At 43.8% G+C, this 25,426-nt stretch overlaps 1 protein-coding gene across 6 annotated transcripts in view; it reads right to left on the bottom strand.

The window, feature by feature from the left end:
* Positions 1–6,138: 6,138 nt before the first annotated feature.
* Positions 6,139–25,426, bottom strand: part of B4GALT5 (beta-1,4-galactosyltransferase 5) — a 96,552-nt gene continuing 77,264 nt past the window's right edge. For 5 of the 6 annotated variants that reach the window (XM_060033427.1, XM_060033428.1, XM_060033426.1 and 2 more), the window contains 8 exons: positions 24,531–24,665; positions 14,568–14,681; positions 13,473–13,597; positions 12,367–12,483; positions 11,554–11,741; positions 10,698–10,820; positions 7,715–7,816; positions 6,139–6,764 (listed from right to left, as the gene is read on the bottom strand). In XM_060033427.1, coding sequence (XP_059889410.1) covers positions 6,617–6,764; positions 7,715–7,816; positions 10,698–10,820; positions 11,554–11,741; positions 12,367–12,483; positions 13,473–13,597; positions 14,568–14,681; positions 24,531–24,665 — 1,052 coding nt within the window. In that variant the 3' untranslated portion in view covers positions 6,139–6,616. The remainder of the gene's footprint in view (positions 6,765–7,714; positions 7,817–10,697; positions 10,821–11,553; positions 11,742–12,366; positions 12,484–13,472; positions 13,598–14,567; positions 14,682–24,530; positions 24,666–25,426) is intronic. The other variant, XM_060033431.1, reaches the window with a different exon arrangement.

Here is a 25,426-nt window from a genome sequence, read left to right as displayed (position 1 = left end):
ATATATGCACCCGAATTTATGGGGAGCTGTGTTCACTGTGGTGCATATCATGTGATAGTGGAAAATTGGAAACAGCCTCCATGTCCCTCAGGAGTAGAATAGGTAAATAAATTACATCCATCCATACTACATGTGACCATTCACAGGAATAATATAGGTTTGCTCATTCATTCATTCAACAAATATTCATTGAGCACCTACTATGTGCCAGGACTGGTTCTTGGCACTGGGGATAGAGCAGGGAATAAAACAGTCTCTACCTTCATGGGGATTACATTTGGGTGGGGCCAACAGTCAGTGAACAAAGAACGAATAACCATATAGCAGGATTCAGAGTAAGAGATCTTGTGAAGCAAAAGAAAGGTGAATGAGGGCTGACGCACAGTAGACTGGGTGCCCATGGAATGCTTCCCGGAGGGAGTGACATTTGAACTCTGAGACAGCTCTTCATTCACAGAGAAGAGGTCACCAAGAAATAGTAATATACAAAGCCAAAAGTAATACAATTTAAGTTTCTTTAAAAGTATACATGTCTTAAGCGAGAGAGAGGCATGGACATATATACACTGCCAAACGTAAGGTAGATAGCTAGTGGGAAGCAGCCACATAGCACAGGGAGATCAGCTCGGTGCTTTGTGACCACCTAGAGGGGTGGGATAGGGAGAGTGGGAGGGAGGGAGACACAAGAGGGAAGAGATATGGGAACATATGTATATGTATAACTGATTCACTTTGTTATAAAGCAGAAACTAACACACGATTGTAAAGCAATTATACTCCAATAAAGAATAAAAAAGTATACGTCTTTATCTCCCTATACATGCACGTAGGCATATAGGTACATACAGACACCAGCTAAACTGCTAAAATTAAAGGGAGAATTGAAACATTTTTTTCAGCAAGCATGTGCTCATGTATTACTTTTATAATAAAAATATTTGTGAGTTGTGTTTGTGAACAAAAGCTAGTAAGAGCACATATGCAGAAAAAGAAGTTGCATCACAAGTAGCCTAGGGGTTAAGAGCATTTACCTTGGGGTAAAAATGACCTGGTGTTGAAATCCTGGCTGGCCCCATCGGCTACTTTTGTCACCTCAGGCAAGTGGTGGCTTGGTGGCTGCCGTTCCCCACCTCTAGCGCAATGGTTCCCAATTGGGGATTTTGCTCTCCCCAGGGTCACATGGTAATGCCTGGTGACATTTTTGGTTGTTACAACTGGGAGGAGGGAGTGCTATGCTACCAGCATCTAAAGCGTAGAGGCCAAGGGTGCAGCTAAATAGCCTACATTGCAGAGAGGATGCCAACCCTCCCCTCTCCATCCCGTACAAAGAATTATCTGCCCCCAAGTGTCAAGAGGCGAGACTGAGAAACCCCACTTTAGAGAAAGGGGCAGAGTCTACCTTGCAGGGCTGAGGATTAAGAGTGCACAATGCACTTAATTAGCACAGCACCTGACCCAGAAGCAGCACTCAATAAATGGAAACTACTATTTTTATCACTGGACTTCCCCCAAATTAAAAAAATTTTTGAGTGGGGAGGAAGTGGTAGAACCAGAAATCAATTCGGCCAAATTCCGATTCTCGTGACCTACTAGAAGGGATCCTGGATCTTTTAACAGCAACATGGGTCTTCACGGGCTGTTTGCCAGTTAGAGATGGCATAGGAAGGGCTCCTAATGCCTCCTGGTGTTTGCTTTGATCTCACCCTCTGCTACTAGTTCGGGAGCATTCCTGATGGAGTATTCCTTGTCTCACGTATATTCAGCTATCTTTCTCTGGTGGGCATCTCCCTGGGGTTCAAAAACACACTGAAGTTTCTCTTGTTGGAAAGCCAAAATCAAAACCTGCCCTGAGCCTCGCACACTTCCTCCAGGTACCAGCCTTCTTTTTTCATCCCTTTATAGGAAATTCAAGAAACGCCTGCACTCGCTGCTACTCCACCCCCTCCTTTCTTGGTCTTCTCCAGTGTGGTTCCCCTTGCACCTCCACTTCAGCAGAATGGCTCTAGCCTCGACCAATGTCCTCCCCGCTGCTAATCCTTCATTTTCATGCCTCATCTTGCATCACTTCTTTGCTGCATTCAGTGCTATTGACCACCCCCTTGAACATGTCTCCTCCCTTGACCTTCCTGTCCTATCCACTCCTGTCTTCCTCCTATCGCTCTTCCTGTCTGCCCCACTGGCTAATCCTCTTCTTCCCAACTGTTATTAATGGAGATCTTAGAGTCTTGGGTCAAGACCACCTTCTGTTCTCCCTCTATGCGTCCTGTTCTACTCCGTCCCTAAACAATCTCATCCACTCCTAGATTTTCACTAATCTCCTACCCCAGAGACTCACAAATCCATCTGTGGTCCCGACTATTGCTTTGAGTCCCCGAGCCAGCATACGCAGAACGGCCTGTTTGCTGTTTCGGCTTGGTTGTCTCAAAACCCCCTGAACTCAGCACACTCATGACTGATCTCATGACCTTCCCCGTGAACCTGGTCCAATGCCATCCAGTGCCCTCATCTCATGAAAATGGCCTTGCCATCCATACAAGTGGCAAAGCCAGCTTAGTGGATTCCTCCATCCCAACAGCAATCCATGTCCAGGTCTTGTGAGTATTACGTCAGCATCCCTCCATCTCCTCTCCTCCGTCCTGCACACCACGCCCCACCATGACCGCATTCACCTACCTGGTCCTCCTACTTCTTTCTCTACAATCCGCCATTCTCCCTGCAGCCAGAGGCCTCTGTTCAAATTACTCTCAACTCACATCACACACAGCCCTACCTACTGGAAGCGCTTGAATCCACTGCTCTAAACATAAAACCTGAAAGCTTTACCTTGGCTCACAGGGCCCTGCACTGCATGGTCCAGCCCCGTCCACCTCCCCAGTCTAACACTGCCCGCTGTGCCCCTTTGCCCTTTCTGCTCCCGCCTTACCGGCCTTCTGTTCTTGCAGCTCCCGGGGTACCCTGTTCATCTCCCCTCAGCTCACCCACCGCACCTCAGGGACGCCTTCCCTACCGTGCACTCATGGTCCGGAGTTACCTCCTTTATAGCACTTACCGTGGTTGTAGTTAAATCATGCCCTCCACCTGGGAGTGCAGGAGGAGAAAAGGATAGTAAACTTTATGAAGCCACTGACCCTTTATTATTTTGCTAATCATCATATCCCTAGCACCTGGGCACAGAACTTTCCACGCAATAAATATTAGTGAGTGGTAAACATTCAACAAAAAGAAGCTACGATTATACTCCACGCAGTATCAGGCAGACGGCAAACTGTGGACTGGCCCCAGAGGACCTCCTGGAGGCAAACTCCATCGACCCTCACCCCACCCCTTGCCCAGGTGTCTTATTCGACTTGATGGGCATCGCCTGGGCCAGTTCTTGAACGAAAACCCAAGTGTGGGCGGATGCCTGGTAGCACAGTGGGGTTCGATGCTTTGGCTACATGGGCAGCGTTTTTCACTCAAGTGGTCTGACTGCAGGGCTCGGGCTGGCAGTACTTCTCTCAGGACTACCTGGAGCTCAGCCCGGCAAAGTGGAAGCCAAGGCTCTAAGAAGTCAAACTGTCCCAGACAAAGACAGACGACCACCAAGGTTTGGTTCTTGAATATGTATTTTTTACTGAAAAAATCATTCATAAATTAACATACAAAAATGTACAAACACATGAGTAAATAATGTAATGACAAAGGACTATTTTCTGTGAAAAGTGTTTTTTAAAACATCTTTAGATTTCAGTGCAAAAATGTACCCCTGGCACCTCTTAAAACATAAGAGCAAGCTCAAAAAACTCGTAGTGATGGAAGTAAGCGAGCTACGTTCAATGTAATGGTCATTGGTGAGTGGATACAATCAGTACGTGTGCTGCTGCTTAGCTCTTAACGTCTGTGGTAGAGAGGCTCTCACAAGAGGCCCTGTAATGTCAGAATGAATAGTTTTGCTGATAACCACCCCCCAAAACAAAACAGCGTGAAAGGAAAACTTCTTCCTATATGCAGCAATCAAAAGACAAGACTGATTTAAGGGGTCATTCGTTGGTAGCCTTAAAGAATTTCAGCTGTCAAAATATATGCAAGGTCACATTTGGTTCTTATTGTTCTTTTTTTCTTAACGTGAGAATTTCACACTATTAACAGCACACAGGCCTGGCTGTGTTTTTAACTTTTACCTTTCCCCACACGATACTCAGCTTGGTGGATAAATGACTTACAGTGCACAGCAAGAGATTTCACATGAATAAAACAAACTCACACATGACTGCAAGATGATTTAAATGACCCTACTTTGAGCAGTGGAAAGAGACTTTTCCTTTTGTCCTCAAATCAGCATTTTCTTTTTCAAATCAGGTGTTAGCCTTTTGCCAACATTTTGTTCTTGATGGTAAATGTGTTAATGAAAGGCTTCAAACAATATCATTTTACAATGCTGCCGAGTGTACACGAGCCATTCTTGACCAAGAATCAGTCTGTCCTGGCAAATTCTTCCAAATGACATCATCATTTTGTCACACTGAAAGCAGCTCACAGCCCTCAGAGAGAAGAGGCCAGGCTAGCCCAGAGGCCTGGGGGTGCTCAAAGGAAGGGGGGAAAGAAATCTTTATTGCTATTTGCACCATACATCAAAGGAAAGCCAAAAGAACGTCTGTGTGTCATGTTCCTCGTGAAGGTCTTTTAAAGCAAGAAATGCTCAAAAAAAAAACAAAAAAAAACTCTTTTAAAACATTATGATACAACTTACCAGCGTGTTCAAGGGCAGGAGTCTGCTCTCTCATATGAGCTGGTAAGAGCTTTGCAATGCAGTTTATTTTCTAAATAGCATTCTCCTCTTTGAAGGAACAAAAACACAACAAAAAAAACAAGGCCTGGCCAATCACTCCCACAGCGTGTGGGGATCATACGTCCATGGAACCAACACATGCAATGGAATAAACCCCCAACCCATGTGTATATAAACAAATACAGCCTCTACACACACCCATGTAAACCATGAAAATTAAGGAAGTTGAAGGCAAACAAGGCAATTAAAAAAAAACATGAAGTACTCTTCAGAAAGTACTCCTAATAATGATATATAAATATGCTTTATGGAAAAGGAGGGGAAAAACCTGGCATTTTTCAGAATTCTGCAGAAGCCAAAGGGGACTATGAGGTGAGGGATTCGGCTCAGGCGAAAACACAAAGGCACAACTTCAAATGTGATTGAGAATCTGACTTCAGAAAGCACATGGGAGTGTGAATGGAGCACTTGGGCTCCTGCGGCCGCCGTCCGGCAGCTTTGTTAGTCTAATCCCAAAGCTTGGATTTGGTCTAACCTGGATCCCAGCTGACCCATAGCACACGAGTGTCACCTGCTCCCTGGCTGAATTCTTCATAATTCAGTTGCTCATCATTCTATGTCCTAGTTAATAGTGTTAACGACAAAGCTTTCCAGAAACCAAAATGGGAAATATTCAAAGGAATCGCTGAAGCTGGTTGGTAATTTAGGCACAGACGTCAGAAACTGTGGCCAAGTTCCATAAGAGCAAGCGAAAGAAGGAGAGAGAGAGAGAAAAAGAGAGAGAGAGACGGAAGTAGGGAAAAACAACACCCACACTCTCTCTTTACGATGATGGAAGGACAAGACAGGAAGTCCAGAGATCCAGGGGTGTGCGCACAGTGGGCCCACCTGACGGGTTTGCTTCAAGCGGGAGAGCAGTGTTCTAACACAGCAGCTTCGTGTTCAGCACAAGACTGGGATGAGAGTGGACGTGCCCAGCAGGGCAGAGACTCCAGAGCCAAAGTCGGGAGCAAGACTTTTGGAAAAGGGGACAGGGGTGGGGGCACAAGAAGTTAGCTACCGGTGATAAAGATTGGACTGTTTTGCTCTCCTGTGACATGCCCTATAACCACTCCCTTCCAGAGTGACAGCAATTTGGGAGACGATGTTATTCCACTTGAGCTGAGTTCCTGCATCTGCCAAACAAATACGGGATCTAATTTATAAACCCTTGGTTTGAATTGGAGCCAGCTAGAAAATTAAATTTAAAAAAGGCATTTTACATGGCTTATTTACAATTATACTTCTTCAAGAAGTGATTGTTATATGTCTATTTATCTTCCCCAATCCCTCCCCCACTCCCCCCTCATCCCCACCCAAAGCAGGTAAATTTTTTTTTTTTAATGAAACCAAAGAGAACACCAGAGATGTAGAAGAATGGTTGTGTGGAGTTGCCTTTGCTCTTCCTAAAACACAGCTGCCCTGTGGTGGGTCTGCCTCTTTGCTCTGAAGGGCAAGAAGCTCCCAAGGCCATTCGTGGCGGGATGGTGGCGGATCACAGTTCCGGTTCTGCAGATTGTGGAGGAGATGGGACGTCAGGGCAGAAGATGAGGGAGAAGAGCAGCAGGACAGACGTCTGTCTTGTGAAAAGAGCAAGTCAGTTCCCGGCTGACTCCCTCAAGTCCAGTGGGTCCAAACGGTGAAGGCGTTATGTGCGTGTGCTCTGTTCACATTTTTTCCTTGAACCCTGTGATCCCTCATGGATCCACACTGGATTTCTGTTTTCTTCCTCTGCGGAGCCCCGAGACATGGCGTCAGGCTGCTTTCTTGGGGGCGGTGGGTGAAGCAAACATATATTCTCCCCTCGTCTCAGTACTCGGTCACCTGAGCCAGCTCGGGTGTCAAATTGACAGTAATGTTTTTATACAAGGCGTCATATGTGATGTTTGCAAAGTAGTTCAAGTTGTTGAGGCCGTCCAGCCCTTGCCGTTCTTTGGACTTCCTCAGCAACGCATACCTGTTAAGCAGAGAACAGAGGGGTGGCTCTGAGCGAGGGTCCAAGCTCCTCACGACACGGACGGGGCAGGGCAGACCACAGGAGGCGGCACAACCCAAAACGATGTTCCTGCCCCACATGGCGGGTGACTGGCCGTTCAGCTCCTCCAGGCTACACGTCATCATTAGAATTAGAAACACGTCCTATTTCATGCGAGGTGTTTTACTTACAGCATTATTTCATTTAATGTGCCTGCCCCTTTGCAGATGAGGAAACCAAGGCTCTCAAGATTAACTGGTTTTCCCAAAACCACAGAGTGGGGAAGTGGGAGGTAAGCTGCTAAACACATGGGATGAGAAAGTTCAGTCTGTATTCAGTGCCTGCTTACTCCCATGAAAACAGAGTTCACGCAGCCAGATCGACTGTCTAGAGAATAGTGCTCCCCACTACTAACAAAAGACACAAAGAGCCACTCCTGAGGACGCAGAGACGTACTCCACCCACATGCCCCGCTCAGTCCGATCAGGAATTTCTTTATTGAACGTACAGAGGGTAATAAAGCAGCTGCAACCACGCAAACAGAAGCTGAGGGACACCCTTCCAGAACCAGAGCTTGCAGAGAGGGTGCCAAACTTTCTGTCATGTGACTGTGAGTTACACAGAAACCTTTACCGGAGTGGATTCTTTCCCAACTCCCTGAAGGCTACAGAGGAGACGACAAAGCTTAAGACACAGAATGAGTGATTTCCTTAAAAGATCTTACTGTCAAAAATTTTCACCAATGGTATGATTTTGCCCCCAAACGCCTGCCTCACACTTAAATTAAAATATATATAGGAACTCTAAAACAGCTGTCCGAACAAGACCCTGGAGAGGGGTGGGGAGCAAGACAGGGGCTGCAGTGCTCGGGGACACCTGGAAATGCGAAGTATACAGGATATTTGTACAAGGAATAAATAAACTGCACCAACCTTCCAAGAAACTGGACTTCTCCGCGGTGGTGATGAGGAATGGACTTGTACTTCCCCGCGTCACCTTCTGGCCGACTCACAGAATAGCCTGCATTCTGCACTCTGTCCAAGACAAAGAGGGTGGGCTTTTGGGTAAAATGATCAAGTCCCATAGGTGACCAAACCCATCCCGAGGCTGAAGGACCCCAAGCTGAACAACAGAACTTCTGCATCTAAATATTCATGTTGCTTCCCCTCTGGATAAGTTCACAGCTTTAGAAAAGAAGTCTACAATACAAAAACGTTTTGAAGAAGGAAAGAAATTTGAAATTCAAAAAGAAATTTGAAATTCAAAAAGAAATTCAAAATTCTTGAGGTGTGACACAGGGTCTCCGTGACAGGTACAACCACACTCCCTCTGGGCCGGCTTGTTTGGGTCCTATCAGAAACATGTTCTCCCCGGTGGGCACACCTGTCTTCCATGACCTACCACAGAGCAAGTCAGCAAAGTCAGAGTCACCGTGTGTCCCCCCTAGAGAGACCTTATGTCTCCGCCCACCTCCCCCATCACCAGGGGGATGAGCTAATTTATATGATGTCCTCCGATATAGATATAAAACTTCACAATTTATGAAAAGTCACCATGAGGGAAGAAGAATTTAGAGGAGGTGTTCAGGATATTTATTCTTAACATGATAAATATAAGATTTCCCAGGCTGGGTTTACTGGAAACTTGATAGGACTCCAAGAAATACGCAATACATGGGGTAGACTTTGGATATCTATGCGATATTTATGATCATTTTCATACTTCAACATCCTCCTCGACTCCAAATTATACTCTCATTTTGATATATAGTCAGCCCTCAGTCTCTGGGTGGGGGACTGGTTCCAGCACTGGGCCCACAGATATTAAAATCTGTGGATGCTCGAGTCCCTTATGTAACATGGCATAGTATTTGCCTATAATCCACTCACATCCTCCAGGATACCTTAAACCAAACCTAGCTAACTTATCACACCTAATACAATGCTATGAGAATAGGTGCCAGCATGTGGCAAATCCAAGGTTTGCGTTTTGAAACTTCCTGGAATTTTTTTTTTTAATATTTTCATTCCGTAGTTGGTTGAATCCTCAACTTCAGAACCCATGGGTACGGAGGGCCGACTGTGTGAAGATGTGTTCTCACTCTCACTTGATAAATATATATGAAATGCCTACTGTGTGTCTGGAATTGTGCGGGGCGCTGGGGAAAACCAGCTGTAGGTTCCTGCACTGAGGGGCTCCTTGCTGAGCTGAGGAAAGAGCAAGACGAGAGTTATGGCAGATATCCTGGGGGAGCTCAACTGGATTCAAAAACCAGTCAAACTTAGTTAAATGTCTGGAAAAGCTGTTCATCCTCACTAGGTTCCTAAGAAACCCAAGTTAAAAGGATGAGATGCCACTTCTACCTAACAGACTGAGAAAGAACTGTCTGGAGCTGCTTTGCCTAACAGCAGCCACAAGCCACATGGAGCTACTACAGAGCTGAAACACGGCACACGTTGAAAAGGTTGTTTACATCCAATGTTGCTGGTGGTGTAAGAAAATGTGTACGCTAATGTGCTGTTGGTCAGAATATTTTTGCAATCTTTTCTGGAGGAAAATGTGACAATAACTATCAAAATTTAAAAGTGCATTTACTTCTTGGGACTTCCCTGGTGGCGCAGTGGTTAAGAATCTGCCTGCCAATGCAGTGGACACGGGTTCAAGCCCTGGTCCGGGAAGATCCCCCATGCCGCGGAGCAACTAAGCCCGTGTGCCACAGCTACTGAGCCTGCGCTCTATAGCCTGCAAGCCACAAGTACTGAGCACGCATGCCACAACTACTGAAGCCCGTGTGCCTAGAGCCCGTGCTCCACAACAAGAGAAGCCACCACAGTGAGAAGTCCTCGCACTACGTCAAAGAGTAGTTCCTGCTCACTGCAACTAGAGAAAGCCCACGCACAGCAACAAAGACCCAACACAGCCAAAAATAAATTAATTAATAAAAAAAAATTTTTTAAAAAAAGTGCATTTACTTCTTGACTCTGCAGTTCTGCAACTAGGAATTTAATCTAAAGATATATTTGCACATGTGAACAAAACATGTTCAAAATTAAACAATGTTCATCAACAAGAGAGGATTAAAATAAATTGTTGTCTATCTACATAAAGAAATACCATGCAATTGTTAAAAATAATGAAGTGGCTCTCTAACATGGTTGGAAGGGGAGAAGGGATGTGTCTGGGTTGTTTATGTATGAATAGAAAGAAGTCTATAGAAAGAAACAGCTTGTTCAAATGGCTACTTCCTGGGAAGGAAACAGGGTAACAATGGGGATTAAGACTTATACTCCCTGGCTTAGACACATCTGTATCATCTGAATTTTTACCCGAAAATATTATTTTGTATTAACAACCAACACACCCTTTCTTTTTTCAAAGCTGAGATAGAAAGTGGATACAAGGTAGAAATTCTTTTGGTTATTTGTTCCTTATTAGGTTACTATTTACTTACTCTGTAAAAATACTACTTTACACTGATCACACACAGGATTGTTCATACAAACTTACATAATACAAGCCTTATCTGATGGCATGGACAAATCTGTGTACACATAACAAACATCTGACCTCTGGTTTGCGGAGGTTTCAGTAAAATGTGCTGTGAGTGTAAAGTACACACCAGATTTCTATGATTTAGTCAGAAAAAAATGAATGTAAAATATCTCATTAATAGTTTATATTGATTACATGTTGAAATGGTATTATTTTGGATATACTATGATAAATATAATTTAAAAAATATTTTTATTAATATAATAAATTAATTTCACCTTTTTCTTTTTTAACCTTTTTAAATGTAGCTACTAGAACACTGAAATTTACATACATGGCTTAGTACATCATATTCCTATTAGACAGTGATAGTCTGGAGAGTCTAAGGTAGCATTTCTAGAAGACATCAGAAGAAGGTAGTACCTGTTCCACAGGTCGTCATCTTCTCCACCCCAACCCCAGAAAGCATTAGGAAAGCCATTGATTTTCCGAAACTGTTCCACTGTTAAGCCGCTCACTCCACCAAAGAACTCAGTATAAGGAAGCCTAAAAGGAGATGTATGGTATCAATCATCTGTGCATTAAAGGGTGATTTTTTTCTCCTAGAACAGGCCATCTCACTGGAGAACTAAGTCTTAAGTAAAACAATACTCTCTGTGCTACTGCCCTGAACCACCTGAAACTGTTTCCTCAGGACAAGACGCATCAATCTGAGTAGCTAATTGAACTTTTTCCTAATTGATTATTTTAATAACAGCTTTATTGACGCAGAATTGACATACCATATAATTCACCCATTAAAAGTGTATAATTCAATGGTTTTTAGTATATTCATGGAGCTGTGCAACCATGGCCACCAACAATTTTAATTAATTTCATCACCCTCCTGAAAGAAGCCTTGTACCCACCATCAACAGTCACTCATTTCCCCCTATTCCCCTCAACCCTATGCAACCACTATTCTCCTTTCTGTCTCTACAGATTTGCCTATTCTGGACATTTCATATAAATGGAATCATATAACATGCAGTCTTTAGTAGTTAGCTTCTTTCACTGAGCATAATGTTTTCTAGGTTCGTCATGTTGTCACATGTATCAGTACTTCATTCCTTCTTATTGCCAAATAGCATTCCATTGTATGGATGCATATACTACATTTTGTTTATCCATTCATCAGTTGATTGCCATTCAGGTTGGAGCTAATTGGATTTTGGCATCTTTGCATCTCTCACCATCCTTTTAGATTTAACCTCTTTAATTAAGGGGAAATGATACTCACAGATACATATACTTATCCAGTTTAGTTGCAAAGTGCCTTGGCATCTGTCCACATCCATAATAGTTACGATCGCTTTCTGGTATATGATCCACATCATGAAAGATAAGACAGTCCCAGTCCAAGTCCTTCATTGCTTCTTGAAAACCCACATTAAAAAGCATGGCTCGATTAAAGGGCTGGGTGCCAACCTAAAAGAAGCAGACCTTTATTTTTAAAAGGACTCTTGAAGCACAATCTTTGCTGCCTCAGCCCTGCCTAAGGGAGAGCTTATTGAGAGATCCTGGGCCAGAAGGGAGGTGGGTCCTGCCCAGCTCATCACTGACTCACAATCACTTGACCTCTGGCCTTGACTTCCTCGGAAATAAAAAGGGGTGATAAAGATAAACCCAAGCTCCTCTCTCCCAAGGCTGTTGTAAAGGCAGACGGTCAGCCATGTAACAGCATTTAGAAGGGTACCCAGCCCCATATACGGAAGGAATAACAACACTGCCATTTCGACCTGTGGCTCCTTATCTTAAGGGGAATTTCCTGGGTCTGGGGCCTAAAGACAACACTTAAAGCAGCTCTAGCAAAAGCAGCCCACAAGAGGCCTTTGTTCAGGGTAAACAAGTTCCAGGCTGCACTCAAATCTGCTGATATTGAGCAACATCTCAAACCAGAAGCAGGACTGCTCTCTGCTCCCCTTCCTGCCGCAGGGCGACTCAGTCGACTGTGAGCTTTCAGTTTTACTGGATCTTTACACCAAGGATGCATTAGCTTGAAGCTCTCTAAACTGCTGTCTCAGAAGAGAAAGAAGAGAGAAGGACCACTTACTTGCTCCACCACATAAAATGCAAACTGTAGGCGCTGGCGTTGGAGCATGGGAATCAGGTGTCGGAGCAGGACCGGGAGGTGCTCATGGCGGTTCCGGAAGGGGATAAGGATTGCCACCTGCAATGGGTCACAGCAAAAGAGGCCGCCCTGTTGGTCCCCTCATCTGTTGCTTTGCAGCAGGGCACTTCTGCAGAATCGGGGACCAGCTCTTGGGGAGTTCTGGGAGCTGTCTTATCCTCAGCTTCTCTAAATGAAGACCTATGGTGGCAAGTCGACCCTTGGAAGTAAGTGGACCTCGTTCTTACATGTGCCATACCATGTACACAGTGGGCCTGCAAATGAATTCGAGACCACAACCCAGAGAAAGACATACATTCATATTCACTGTGACCCAGTACACAAATACAGAGACATACAACTAAAACACGCTTCACAGAACAGTACTTCCCCTTAAAACATGCAATGCACTTTTATATATATACATAAATTTTTTTAAATGCTGCTCATTAAATTGATTTTACAACCCAGTGATGGGCTGGAAACACTGATCTGTTCCAGACGTGCTTTGATCACTGCTGCACCACAGCATCTCATAGGGCTGGCAGAGAACAGGCACTTTACTAAATACTTGTTGAAAGAATGGACTTAAGCCAGTGCCATAAGCTTGATCCACACTACCGATGTCTCCTGATTAGAGTCACGCAGAAAAAAACTAAACAATTCTCAGTGTCAGGCTAGATAACTCCACTTTTTATTCCACTAGACTCACGGCAACAATGCCAAATAAGGCATGAAGCACTGAATTTGTGAAGATGGCTTCTGCAAATGTGTCACAAGAGACCTACCACCCCCTACCCCCTGCTTAGCCAATATTCCTGTAAGGAAGAAAAAGGGTCCTGGCTCAGTCATCAGAACAATGTGAATTTCTGTGGCTACAGAAGAGTCCTCAGGGAAATCCATTCCTCCAGTATGTTCCCATCAAATGCAAATATTTTGCATTAAGTAGTAAGTAGGGTGCAAATTACAAAAGGTCAGAGTGAAACCCATGGTGATTCAGATGATGGCAGGTAGGCTTCCAGCACTTGGGGTCTGACCTCACCCCCTACCTTCCATCGAGGAATGCAATCCGATGGCTTCCAGTGACCTCCGAGCTTGATGGTTGGGTCTTTAGAGAAGAGTTCATGGATGGCATCCATTCCAATTTCACTCATGTTTATGGCTATGGGGCCCTCTGAACAGAGGAGGGAAAAAAATAATAATTAAGAGGCCAGAAAATGGTATTCTTATTCCTATGTTCAGGGTTGTAATCTCTGGAGCAGTTCAGTGCTTTTTCAGTGGGTGGTGTTTTTAACAGGGATGGGGGTCCCTTCCTCTGCTTTCCAACTCATTGCATTTCAGCAAATCACTATTACTATTACTGTGTAAAGCAGCAAATCAAGAAATTGAGTCTTTGAGTTCTGCTTCTGCCAAGGGTGTACAGCAGCTGAACTTCTGAAAATGGAAGGAGGAAAGTAGCTGAGCTTGGCACCGTCGCTGTGTGCTCCTGAGGCATGTATAGACACACTATCCCAATTCATTGATCAGTGACCCCGACTGGTCACGTCCAAACTCAGAACTCTCATCGTCTCGGACTCAAGTCCAGAAGAGGACTGTCCAAGAAGCCCCAAAGTACAGAAAGGGTGTAACAGTACATTGTCATTGTTTCAGATTATACATGAGATTCTAAGAAGGAAAGGAAAGGAAAGGGGAAGAGGAAGGGGAGAGGAAGAAGAAAAAGGAAGAGAAAGAAAAGATCCAAGAATTTCCTAAACTAGCACTTTGTTAAGAAAATAACTTCCCTCATAGCGAGCAAGTCATATAATCAGTGTGAGATTTATACTAAAAGACAAAGCTGGTTGCCTACACTTTCTCTAGGACATCTTAACAGACCCCGAGTTACAAAGGAGGGGGGCATGTGTAAAGCAGAGAGTGAAAAATGTGGTAGAAAATGGCACCAGGAACACAGGCCACCCTACAGAAGTGCTGAAGAGGAGCCAGGGCACAAGTAACTTTCAGAATCCCCATTCCCAACATCCGGGAGGCGTTTACAATCTCTGTGTAAGTAGACATCGACAGCTCAAGAACACTCTCCCTTTTAGTTTACTCAAATAAGAAGGCATCAGTTTTAAAAGCAGAGGAAGATAAGCAAGAGCTCTACTCACTCATGGAAGGGAGCCTTTCGGGGCAGGTATGGTTTGCAAAGTAGGTGAAGTCTTCAGGAAGAAAAGTTGTGGTTTGTAGGAAGGTTTCGCTGTGGTTCAAGTCAAGAGGATAATCTAGAGAGGTAAGAAAAAAAGGCAACTCAGACTGGTACATGTCATCACTCCTACAACTCTTCGATGCCTACCAAAGGAGTATTTTTCTTAGATATCATCTTTTGGGGAGGCAGGCTGCTGGCCTAGCTCTTCAGCTAAAATCTGAACCTGTCAATAAAAATGTTAACCAGATGACACTAGTTTACCAGTGTTTCTATTCTTACTGTTGTTATAGCTTTATATGCAGGCAGTTCACAGTCAAATAACCTTACAACGTAATTAAAAAAAAAAAACACAGGGCCCCCTCGCATGTCTTTCTCTAAAGGAGCCGCTCTCACTTCCTCACCTACTACCTCAGCATTTATCTCCGTCAGCCTGCACACCCAACCTCGATGCTTCGGTTTTAGGTCCATCTGTTGACTTCTCACTGCGGGAGCTGAAGACTGCGCTCCCTCCCTCCCCTGCCCCCGCCACACACATACGCTTTCCATCCTCCAGTCTCCCTCCAGTCAAATATGATAATCGTGGTTAGGACAACCTTCAGTATTTATATTATGACGATCGCTGTAGCTGAGAAATGTGGAAAGTTACGATTACTTTTCCTTTCCTGCATAATTATTTTTTCCTGGAGCGACTGTCTTGTTTTCCTGTTTGCTTAGTTTTATGTGAAATGATGACAACTTGACGTCATGCCCTTTGCCACTTCATTTCCCCTGAAGACACAGGCATCAGGTCTTCCCTCAATTTCCTCTTCCTTAAGAAGGTCCAGCACCTCCCGATCCACTCCAGTTTGGACAGGCTTTCCTGTGAGCCTGATGTGCACATGCTACTCTGGGATCTCCCTTCCTCAGTGTCCTGGGGAGTCCCTTCATCTTCCTATAGTATCGAACCTCAGTTTTCCTAAGTTCAGCTTCTCCCTTGTTCTCACTTGGTAGAGCACATTCTTCCAGTGGCTTCCTAAGAAGGGGGAAAGGGCAGTGATTTTGCAACCCTGTATAGCTGATTATTTTCATTCTTCCTCACTTGATACACGGTTGGTTGGTTTTATAGAATTCAAGGCTGGAAATAATTGTAAAGGTGCTTTCCCACTGCCTTCTAGATTCCCCTGTGCCTGTTAAGTTCGAAGCCATTCCCATTCTTTATCTTTGTAAAAGGTGAAGTAATTTCTTTCTGGAAGTGTGAAGAACTTTCTCTTCAGGAAATTTCATACTGGTGTGCCTAGCCCACCGTGTTGACCTTTTGGTGGGCTTTTAAAGTTTGGAAACTCATTTTCTGTTCTAAAATTTTGGGGTGAGGAGGAGGTATTACTGTGATGATGATTTCCCCCCCTCTGTATTGTGCTATCTTTCTGGAGAACAGAAAGTAGGACTCAGATGTTGGACTTCCTGGCCCTACAATTTTCCCATCTTTTCTAACTGACTTTCCATCTTGCTATTCTTCTGCTCTACCTTGAGAGATTTCCTCAAGTTTACCCAGTCCTTCTTCTAATTATCATTTTCTGCTGTTAGAGTTTTTATTTCAAAGTGTCCCTTTAATTTTCTGAATGTTCATTTTTTTTTCAATGTCTTGTTCCATGTTTGCAATCCTTTTCCTCTGACCCTTGAGAACATATGTGATAGTTAAGTTTTTTCCTCCCAGTATATTCTGTTTCTTTCAATTTGCTGCTTCTTATTTGTTTTGGTCTCTAGCACAGTGATCCCTGGCCATCTGCTAATATTTAGGAGTGGGGAACGAAAGCTAACTGGAAGGGTCTGGACTGAGGTTCTTCATCGGAGGGTGTTCTGGCCAAAAGTTTGGTTTGGAAACCTCCGGTGTCAATATCTTTGGGTCTTTCCTCTTGGTCCAGTCAGGTTCCCCAGAGAAGTCTATTCTAATCTCCTGCCAGAATCACATGCTCTTTGCTGCAAGCACCCTAAAACTGAGGAAGAGGAAAAGGCTAGCGTACCCTAAACCAAGCCAGGTCCCCCCGGTTGAAGGACCCTCTATTTTGCCATCTCTGGAGGTTATCAAGTCTCTCGTACTTTGCCAGGACGGGGGAAGGAATCTGGGTATCTGACTGCTTTCTAAACAGCTTTCAACCAACCTTTATCTTAGTTGCCACCTTTATTCTTATCTCCAAAAGTACTTGATGTTGCTGATTCCTGAGCTTCTGAGGGATTCTGGGGTATAAACTGCAGTGGTTGCTGGCTTTCCTTGCTGCCACATTAGCAGTCAGTTTTCTTGGGTCCATTAAGTCCTTTATCACTGGTCCATCTGCTTTCCAACTTGCAAAATTTTTTGCTGTGGTCTCCTTTCTTGTTCTCATTTACAGGGGTTTACGCCATTAAACACACACACACACACACACACAAAATCTACTGTCATTTTAGTGATGTGTTAAAGAGTAAAGCAGAGGCCTTTTTCCTAGGGGGAGGTATGAAGGGGGTCCTCCAACCTCTTTATCTTTTGACAGATAAAGAAAGTGAGGCACCGTATACACAACTTGTACAAGGAGACCTGGCTAGTGCATAACAGAGACCCGACTGAACTCTTTCCATTACACTGCCCTATTTTTTCAGAGTATGAAAATCTCTTTCTCCAGTCCTTTTGGATTCATGCTGATTCTATGAAAATTAAAACTTCCTATTCACATTCACTTTGCACCCTGGAATTCTAGAATCTTCAACATGGATAGTTTTTAAAAAGCACTATGAAAAGGCTTCCAAGAATCAAATGGCTAATACAGTGAGTCCTTTTATACAGACACATGGCTGCCTATTCTACAAGTACTCGGAGGACGAAACTCAATGAGAGGCAACTTGAAGAGAATTTGAAGTCTCTTTTTTTTTTATATTATGAGTATTTATTATAAATATGGCTGAATACAAGGATTCATATATATATAATACGTTTCATATCATCTCGTAAATACAAATATTTAAGTCTCTTAACAGGGCAGGAAAGGACAGAATGCTTTCTGTCCTTTTTAGTTGCAGCTTTCCTGAAAAACAATAAGCTTGCATTTATATAAAGACATAAACCAAGTCAGCATGAACACTAAAGGTAAAATTACATTTACACAGAAATTAGCCCAAAGTCCTCAGTTCACACATGCAAATCCATCCTAAGTCCAGCCCTTTCTGAAGGTATTAACATTTCAAAAAGCTACATCAAGAACCTCCAATGCTAATCATTACTCTGGGTGATTCTCATTTTGCTTAATTGTATACATATATATACACACATATTTTTTTGTACATAAAATGGTTCTTTTTAAGAAAAAAAATTAGCAGTTTTCATGTGTTCTAGAAAACGTGTATGTCTGTGATGTGTGCATGTGTGGAGGGAGAAGCTGGTTAGAAACGTCATCACAAAAATTACAGTCATCCTCATCAGTTCACTCAGTCCCATGTCAAACATACAAATCAATTTTCACTGCAAAGTAAAGGCGCTGTTACTGTGGAGGATTCCTGGACTGAATGTCAATATTATGACACAGTGTGAGTGTGTTTCGTGTTTGGTAATTGCAATCATTGTTGCTTCTGTTGTGGTCATCCATGTACAATGCTTGGTGTCAGTTTATTTATCTCTTGTAAAAATAAAATACAGTGTGTGTGTGTGTGTGTGTGTGTGTGTGTGTGTGTGTGTCATACATAAATACTTTTTAAGGGAAAAAAAAAGAAACGGCATCACAGTAATTAGGCAAAGAAATTCCCAGAAGTATGACAACAGGCATCTTCATAAGCAAATCAACAAAAACAGAATAATAATTCTAGGCAAAGACAGAACCAAGCCTTAGAGCTACAACCTAAGTAGGGAACAAGAAGTTAAAAAAACATGTGGGAGAGGAGACAAGACACCGTCTAACCTTAATGATCCTACTTTGGGGGTCTGTTTGGGGACACAGATAAATTCCTTTCTACTTCCTTCCAACACTGATATATATATAATAGGCCTGGTAGTGAAACTGTGCAACCCAGATTGGGACTTGAACCCACTGTCTTTTGTCTTTTTTTTTTTGGCCACTCCCATAGCATGTGGGATCTTAGTTCCCTGACCAGGTCCCGCACCCCCTGCATTGGAAGCGTGGAGTCTTAACCACTGGACCACCAGGAAGTCCCATGAACCTACTGTCTTTTAACAGAGATCACACACCTGGTCTCAGGACTTACTGAAGCTCAGGTTATGTCTCAGCACAGAAATTCAAATTCGGTGACAGACAAAGTGATAGGTAAGAAGTGGATTTGTTTAGAGATACACATTCCATAGGCAGAAGAATGCAGTCCATTGCAAAAGGCGAGAATGGCCTTGGAAGAAACACACACCACAGACAGAGTGTGGACCATCTCAGAAGGTGCGAGGCCTCGAAATACGGGGTTGTTGTTAGTCTTTCTGAGCCGGGTAACTTCATAGGCTAACTAGTGGGAGGATAATTCCAACTTTTGGGGGGAAGGGGCAGAATTTCCAGGAATTGGGCCACCGCCTAATTTTTGACCTTTTACGGTCAGCCTCGGAACTGTCATGCGCCTGTGGGTGTGTCATTTAGCTAATGTATTACGGAGAGTATATTATGAGGCTCAAGGTCTACTGGAAGTCGAATCTTCCACCATCTTGGACCTAGTTGGTTCTAACCAGTTTATGTCATATCCCAAGGGCTATGTCATTCTTTTAAAGGTTGTGCCCTGCCCCCTTCCCTCCTGTTTCGTTAGCAGCTAGCATGAAACAAAACACCACTTATTCTTTTCTTCTGGTTACTAAATTAATAATGTCATTTTTAAAAAAGAAAACCTGAAACACACAACTCCTAAGTGAAAGTCCTCCATAACCTTGCCCTACACCGTGGAGAACACCCACCCCCAACAAACACAAATTTCCTCATTTCTAATTTTAAATTCTTTACATAAAAATTTAAACAAAATCTACCTTTCCACTAGTAGTAGAAGCCTTTTAAACTGGAAGAGGCAGAGGAAATTAATTGCTCACAACCTGGTAAAACTGTGCCTGGTTATTGTGGAGTCCTAGCTCTCCTCCAGCCGCCTAGAAATGGGAGGACTATACTGCATACTCTCTTCAGGGGTTCCAAACACCCATTTCTTTTTTTTTTTTTTTTTCAGTACGTGGGCCTCTCACTGCTGTGGCCTCTCCCGTCGCAGAGCACAGGCTCCGGACGTGCAGGCCCAGCGGCCATGGCTCACGGGCCCAGCCGCTCCGCGGCATGTGGGATCCTCCCAGACCGGGGCACGAACCCGCGTCCCCTGCATCGGCAGGCGGACTCCCAACCACTGCACCACCAGGGAAGCCCCAAACACCCATTTCTTAGTCTTCTAAAGCACAACCCTACTGAATGAGGGAACTGCTGAGAGAAAAAGCCAGCCTGCTGAATTTCTATGGTCACGGTTTTACTCTTTAATTTAAATCTAATCCATTTCGAATCAGGACATGTTCTTCCAGCAAGGGAGGAAGACGGCAAAGAAGGCAGCTGCTTTTACATTTATAACATGGGACCACAACAGACATCCTTCCTACCTGCAGATCCAAATGGCCTGCTCGGTCAACTTTGCTTTACATCAGCGGTTCAGCAGCCTTGGCTGCATACTAGAATCATCTAGGAAGCTTTTTAAAAATCCTTATGCCCAGGATATACCCCAGACTAATTAAATAAGACCCTCTGGGGGTCGGGGGTGGGGGCAGGCATCAGCATCTTGTAAAGCTGCCCAGGGGAGTCCAGTGTGCTTCCAGGTTGACACGGCTACCCCAGTCCACGGTGGTGGGAAAATTCTGCTTTCTCCCTCAAATTACCAAATCCAGCTGAGCGGGGACTGAAAAGTGCTGAGTAACAGATGCCAGGAAGAATCACTACTTTCTCCTCCCATTTGAGAAAAGGCCAAACCCTTGCCTCTCTTGACTGAAAAAAAGTGGAAATATATATATATTAGAAAGATGCCATCAGGACAAGCATTTGTAAAATATAAAGAATTTGCATTCTTCGAGAGTTAGCTCGCTTAAGGCTGACCACCTGCTGGGAGAGGAGACGAAAAGACAACTATGGGCTGAGCAGGCAAAAACCAGAGAGAAAGAGGTTAAGAAAGAACATCGACCTCACGGAATAAAGTATGAAACGTACTGGCAGTGACTCAGTTCATTTTATTTGTCTACCACAACAGACCTGTTTTGAAGGATGTGGGCAACAGGATACTTTCCTGAGTATGTGACCAGAAGGGGACTGAGGCCATCAGCACGGGAAGGTTTGTGTGCATTTGCACGTGAATACAGAGGGAAGAAATCTCCCTCTGGGTAAAAGTGACTGCGTAGAATGACACCTGGAAATTCGTGCTTAGGAATGAGAAACGCCAGGCCACCCAACCGCTCACCTCAAATATACAACTAAGTGGCTGGACTGGATGAACCCAGGGATTCTCTTCTGATGCCAATATTCTCTTGAGCGTCTCCCCCCCGGTGCTCTGGGTAAATTTTACAGGACTCACAATTTCACATACCAAAGGCTTTCAGTGACAAGAAGCTTCTCCAGGTCATTATTTCAGGCTTAATTCCAGGTCACAGTCCTGGTCCCTCAAAGTACTTTCTTTTTAGGCAGTAGCCATTTTAGCTTTCAAGGATAAAGAAAGCTAGCATTACTTAAACGACACACTAGCTTTTTAGCTACCCTTGGCCTCCTGAAGGCCTTTGAACATGGGTGTGTGCCACAGCACTTTTTTTCCAGAGCGGGGCAACACAGTTCATGAACTACCTCAGTCCAGGCTACTCTTACCAAACCCACGGTGCTCCTGGCGGGAGTGGCCGGGGTCAGCGGTGGTGGTCATCTGGCTATCTCAGCAGCTTTAGGCCCCAAATGCTCTTTCTGACTGTGCTAGGCAGAAAATTACTTTGAAATGAATAAAAATAGTTGGTTTCTACTGGATAACTTCCAATGAAATGATGTTTCCTCTTCAACACTTACTCACCAAGGATGTGCCAATAAAATAAAAGCCAATCAAGATGGTAATCTCAGAACTAGGTTACAACACTTAAAATGTGTTTTCTTGTTAAATCTATCCACTCACACACTCAAACATCATTTACTCTATGCCTCCTATGTGCTAGGCAGTGTACCAGGTACCAGGGGTAGTACAAAGGCAACACAGGCAATGAGGAGCGCTGCTGGGGTTCAGAGGTCAGCAAGTCCCAACCCCACTGCTGCAGAGAATCCTATAACTCCGACCCCTTCATCCCTGAAAGGGGGACACAGTCATTATCTTACTGAGTTCTTGTGAGGAGCCTATGAGATAATGCAAGCAAATCATCTACCCCAGGGCGTTTATGCTGACGGAGCGGAGCCAGCAGCGCCAGGATGGTGCCGCTGGAGAGCGAGCAGATGATGATAGAACTAATAAAGCCGTTCCAAGGAAGGGTTCTGTGGAGGGCTTTGAGCCCTCAGATGACAAGTGTCCGTTAAGAGCTACTGATGGGAAAAGGAAGATCAGCACAGTGGTGAGCTCCAAAGAAATGATTCAGTTTCAGATGGCTTGTTCAAGTCTACTGAGAGCTAACGTGGGTGGGCTGGAGAAGGGGGACAAAAGGAGTAAGAAGAGCAAAGCAGCGCAGTGAAGGGCACCAGATCTCCCATTTTCACCAGCTAGCCACTGAATCGCTATTTTTCCTGTGGTTTTTACTTTGGGCCACAAAGCTGGGTTTCTGGTTCCCCTACAGTAACTGTTTTCATGTGAGATTAGGGTCATTTTTGGATGGAAGAAGGGCTGTAGTATTTACAAGAAGCCAGTTTATTTTAGATCTGGCTAAGTGATCTGTGTTGTATGGTTGTAAGTTTCTGGAAAATAGTTTATAGTCTCTGTAGCTATCTGTGGAGAGCACTGTATCATTAAACCTGTATTTATCAGCACTGACCATCTTTTATTCCTTTTCCCACCCCATAAAAAGTTTCTGGCAATAGCCCCTCATTCTGGAATGATGTGACTATGAATTGGCTTTAGGCCCTGTCTTATGGGTTACTGGAATTGAAACCTGACAATTTTATAAAAAGTTGTGTTATTTCACGGGTATTTTTCCCAACTTGTTGTATAATTTTATCATCATAGTTCCTTTAGCAAATTTGAAAGAGTTCTCATAGCCAAATTAGAGTTTGCTTAACCAAACTAAGGATAAGCTATTACAAAATCATAAAGAATAAAGATTCCAAGTTAAAAAAAAAAAAATCATCTACCCCATCAGAAGCAGGCCCCGACAGCAAAGACTTCCGATTTATGAGGAAGAGAGACACATTAAACACACAATGGATGATTAACTAGTCCAACCAGAGGGATGCTGGGAAGAATTACTTTAGTGTATGATAATTTGAGGATAAACACATGCAAATTCAAGTAACAATGGGTCCCTGGATAGGACTTCCAAGGGTGCAACTCACTCTCTGCTCAACTTCCAAGGACAATAACCCCTCAGGGAATTAGCATGACCTGTGTTGCAAGACCAGCAGTGGTGCAGGGATGGAGACCTGCTGCGCACCCTCTAACTTTGAGAGAAAACAGGCTACCTCGCCAATGGCCCAGAGAGAAGCCCCAGCAACCTCTAACCTTGGAGAGGCATGAACACGTGGACTGGGTAAAGGTCATGACAGCACACATGCTCCTTTATCTGGAGTGATACAGGGGAAAGAGCTCTGAATGGCGGTCAAAGTATTCCCGAGTTTTATCACCCAACTAGAAGCAGGTTCGGGCGGGGTTTAGGGAAAGTCACATGACCAAGCCACTCCAACACCCCCAAGATTACCTGTACATGTGAAAAATGGAAGTAACAAAATCCTGCCTACCCGATGGAGCCATATCCGAGTCAAGTGAGACAATGTGTGTGGGATCATCTGTTAAAACCGAACACCACACAGGATGAATTAGGAAACAAAAATCTGCTTGGCCTTCTCCCTTGACTTCAGGAGCTGCAGGGACTCCTCTTCCCGGTACGGTACAGAGCTCAGGCAGTTTGTCCCGTGAGGCCACAATTTGGCTGAAAAGCTCTGAAAAGTTGATCGTTCGCTCTTTGCGAACAAGAAGAAAGGAAGTAAGTACCAAAGCTTATGGGTTTGCTAACTGTAGTGCTTGGTTGCTGCTAAACTGGCCAGCAGGACAGACTGATAAATTACGGCGTGGTCAGTTCTTCTCAGGATTTAACTTCCCTTTCAGAGGCAATGCTTTCTCTTGATATCCCAACACCCCAGAATAATTCTCACTTGCGACGGTTGCAAAGCAATTTCACATTCTACGGTGAGCTCTGGACAATCTTAGAACTTACTAGAGAAGAAAAAAAGGATTGATTTGGAGGAAAGAATATTTTTAAAAATATACATATTTTATAATACTAGGCTTGAGTGAAATCACTAAGAAGCCACAGGGGAAGCACATTAGTCCTCAGTTAAAGAAAGAAGTGGCAAATCATGAATGCGAAGCAAAATGAAATCTCAGAATCTGTTTTCTAAATAAAAACCATTCCTGGCTGGAGACTGGAGAGGCTTCACGACAGACCCATTTAACCATCTGGAAATACTTCCTCTGTTCAACTTTTGGAAGAGTTAAAAAGAGAGACATAAAAAAGGCAGCCTCCTCTCAAAGGTGAAGAACTTGCTATGTACAGTCTTTTGTAAAAGTAGTTAAAGTGAAAACTACGATTCGGGAACAAGTTCTTACAATATAATGTCAGGCAAAGCCATCTAACCTCGATGTTCTTTTCCCCTCTTTATATACTTAGTGCTTATAAGATAATAAAAGTTACAGGTAAAAGCTCCAAAGACTGAGGCAGAAATGTTCACTCCTGGGTCCATCATTACCGCTTAGCTGAACTCCTGGGAGGAGGCCCTCTGAGCAGACCACCTCTTTACTAAAAATATACCTGAGTCATTCACGCTGCTGTTCCTCTTGGCATAAGCGCTCCGAACCACCTGCTCGTAAACCTGAGCGCCGATCGTTCTCATGTTGTCCCGGATGAGAATGCCTTGAGCCTGCATCATGAAGAGGTAGGTGTTCACTGCAGGAAACAGACGGGGAGGGAAAAGAGGTTAATTCAAAAGCAATCAGTAACGTAAAACACACAGAAAACCCCACATAACTTTGGGTTTCTTTCTTTTTTATCCCCTTTTCTTCTTGAAACCTCTTTCAGTTCTAAAACCCTACAAATGCTGTAACTTCTATTTTCCATACTGGGTTCTATGTTTTCAGGACACCAATATTCCTTGGGTAGCTAGAAGAACTTAGGGGTATTTCTGTCCATATTCAGCAGTTTTAGAAAAATCATAAATGAAAAAAAAATTATATTCTACCTGGTCTTCAAATACCCAAGCTGTATTCTAGCACCGTTATGATCAGAAAGACCTTTATGGATCAGTTAAAACATTCTGAAAAAGATCTCCACTCTCTTTAAGTTCACATTCTCAATACTCAATCACTATTCTCAGAGAAAGGAAACCACCAATTGCCCTGCCTTCTGGAAACACTTAGATGTAGGTCTGGTCCTGGCTATCTTTCGAAAGTGGTGATGAAGGTTCCAGCTCTTTTTCTTTGCTTTATTTGGAGAGAAGAAGAAAATAACAAAAGAATGTTAGCAGTCCTCACTACCCACCCACCTCAGCCCCAAAGTTCAAAGCAATGGGAAAGGAGCAGGGGGCTTGGTCCAGGTGTCAGTTAAAACATATTCCCTTCATGATACATACAAATATCCAATCATTATGTAGCGCACCTGACACTAAAATAATGTTATATGCAAGTTATATCTCAATAAAAACAAAGCGA

The sequence above is a fragment of the Delphinus delphis genome, chromosome 15 (assembly GCF_949987515.2).
Source record: "Delphinus delphis chromosome 15, mDelDel1.2, whole genome shotgun sequence".
Lineage (NCBI taxonomy): Eukaryota > Metazoa > Chordata > Mammalia > Artiodactyla > Delphinidae > Delphinus > Delphinus delphis.
The sequence above is the reverse complement of the archived record's forward strand: the minus strand, read 5'-3'. Positions and strand labels throughout refer to the sequence as shown.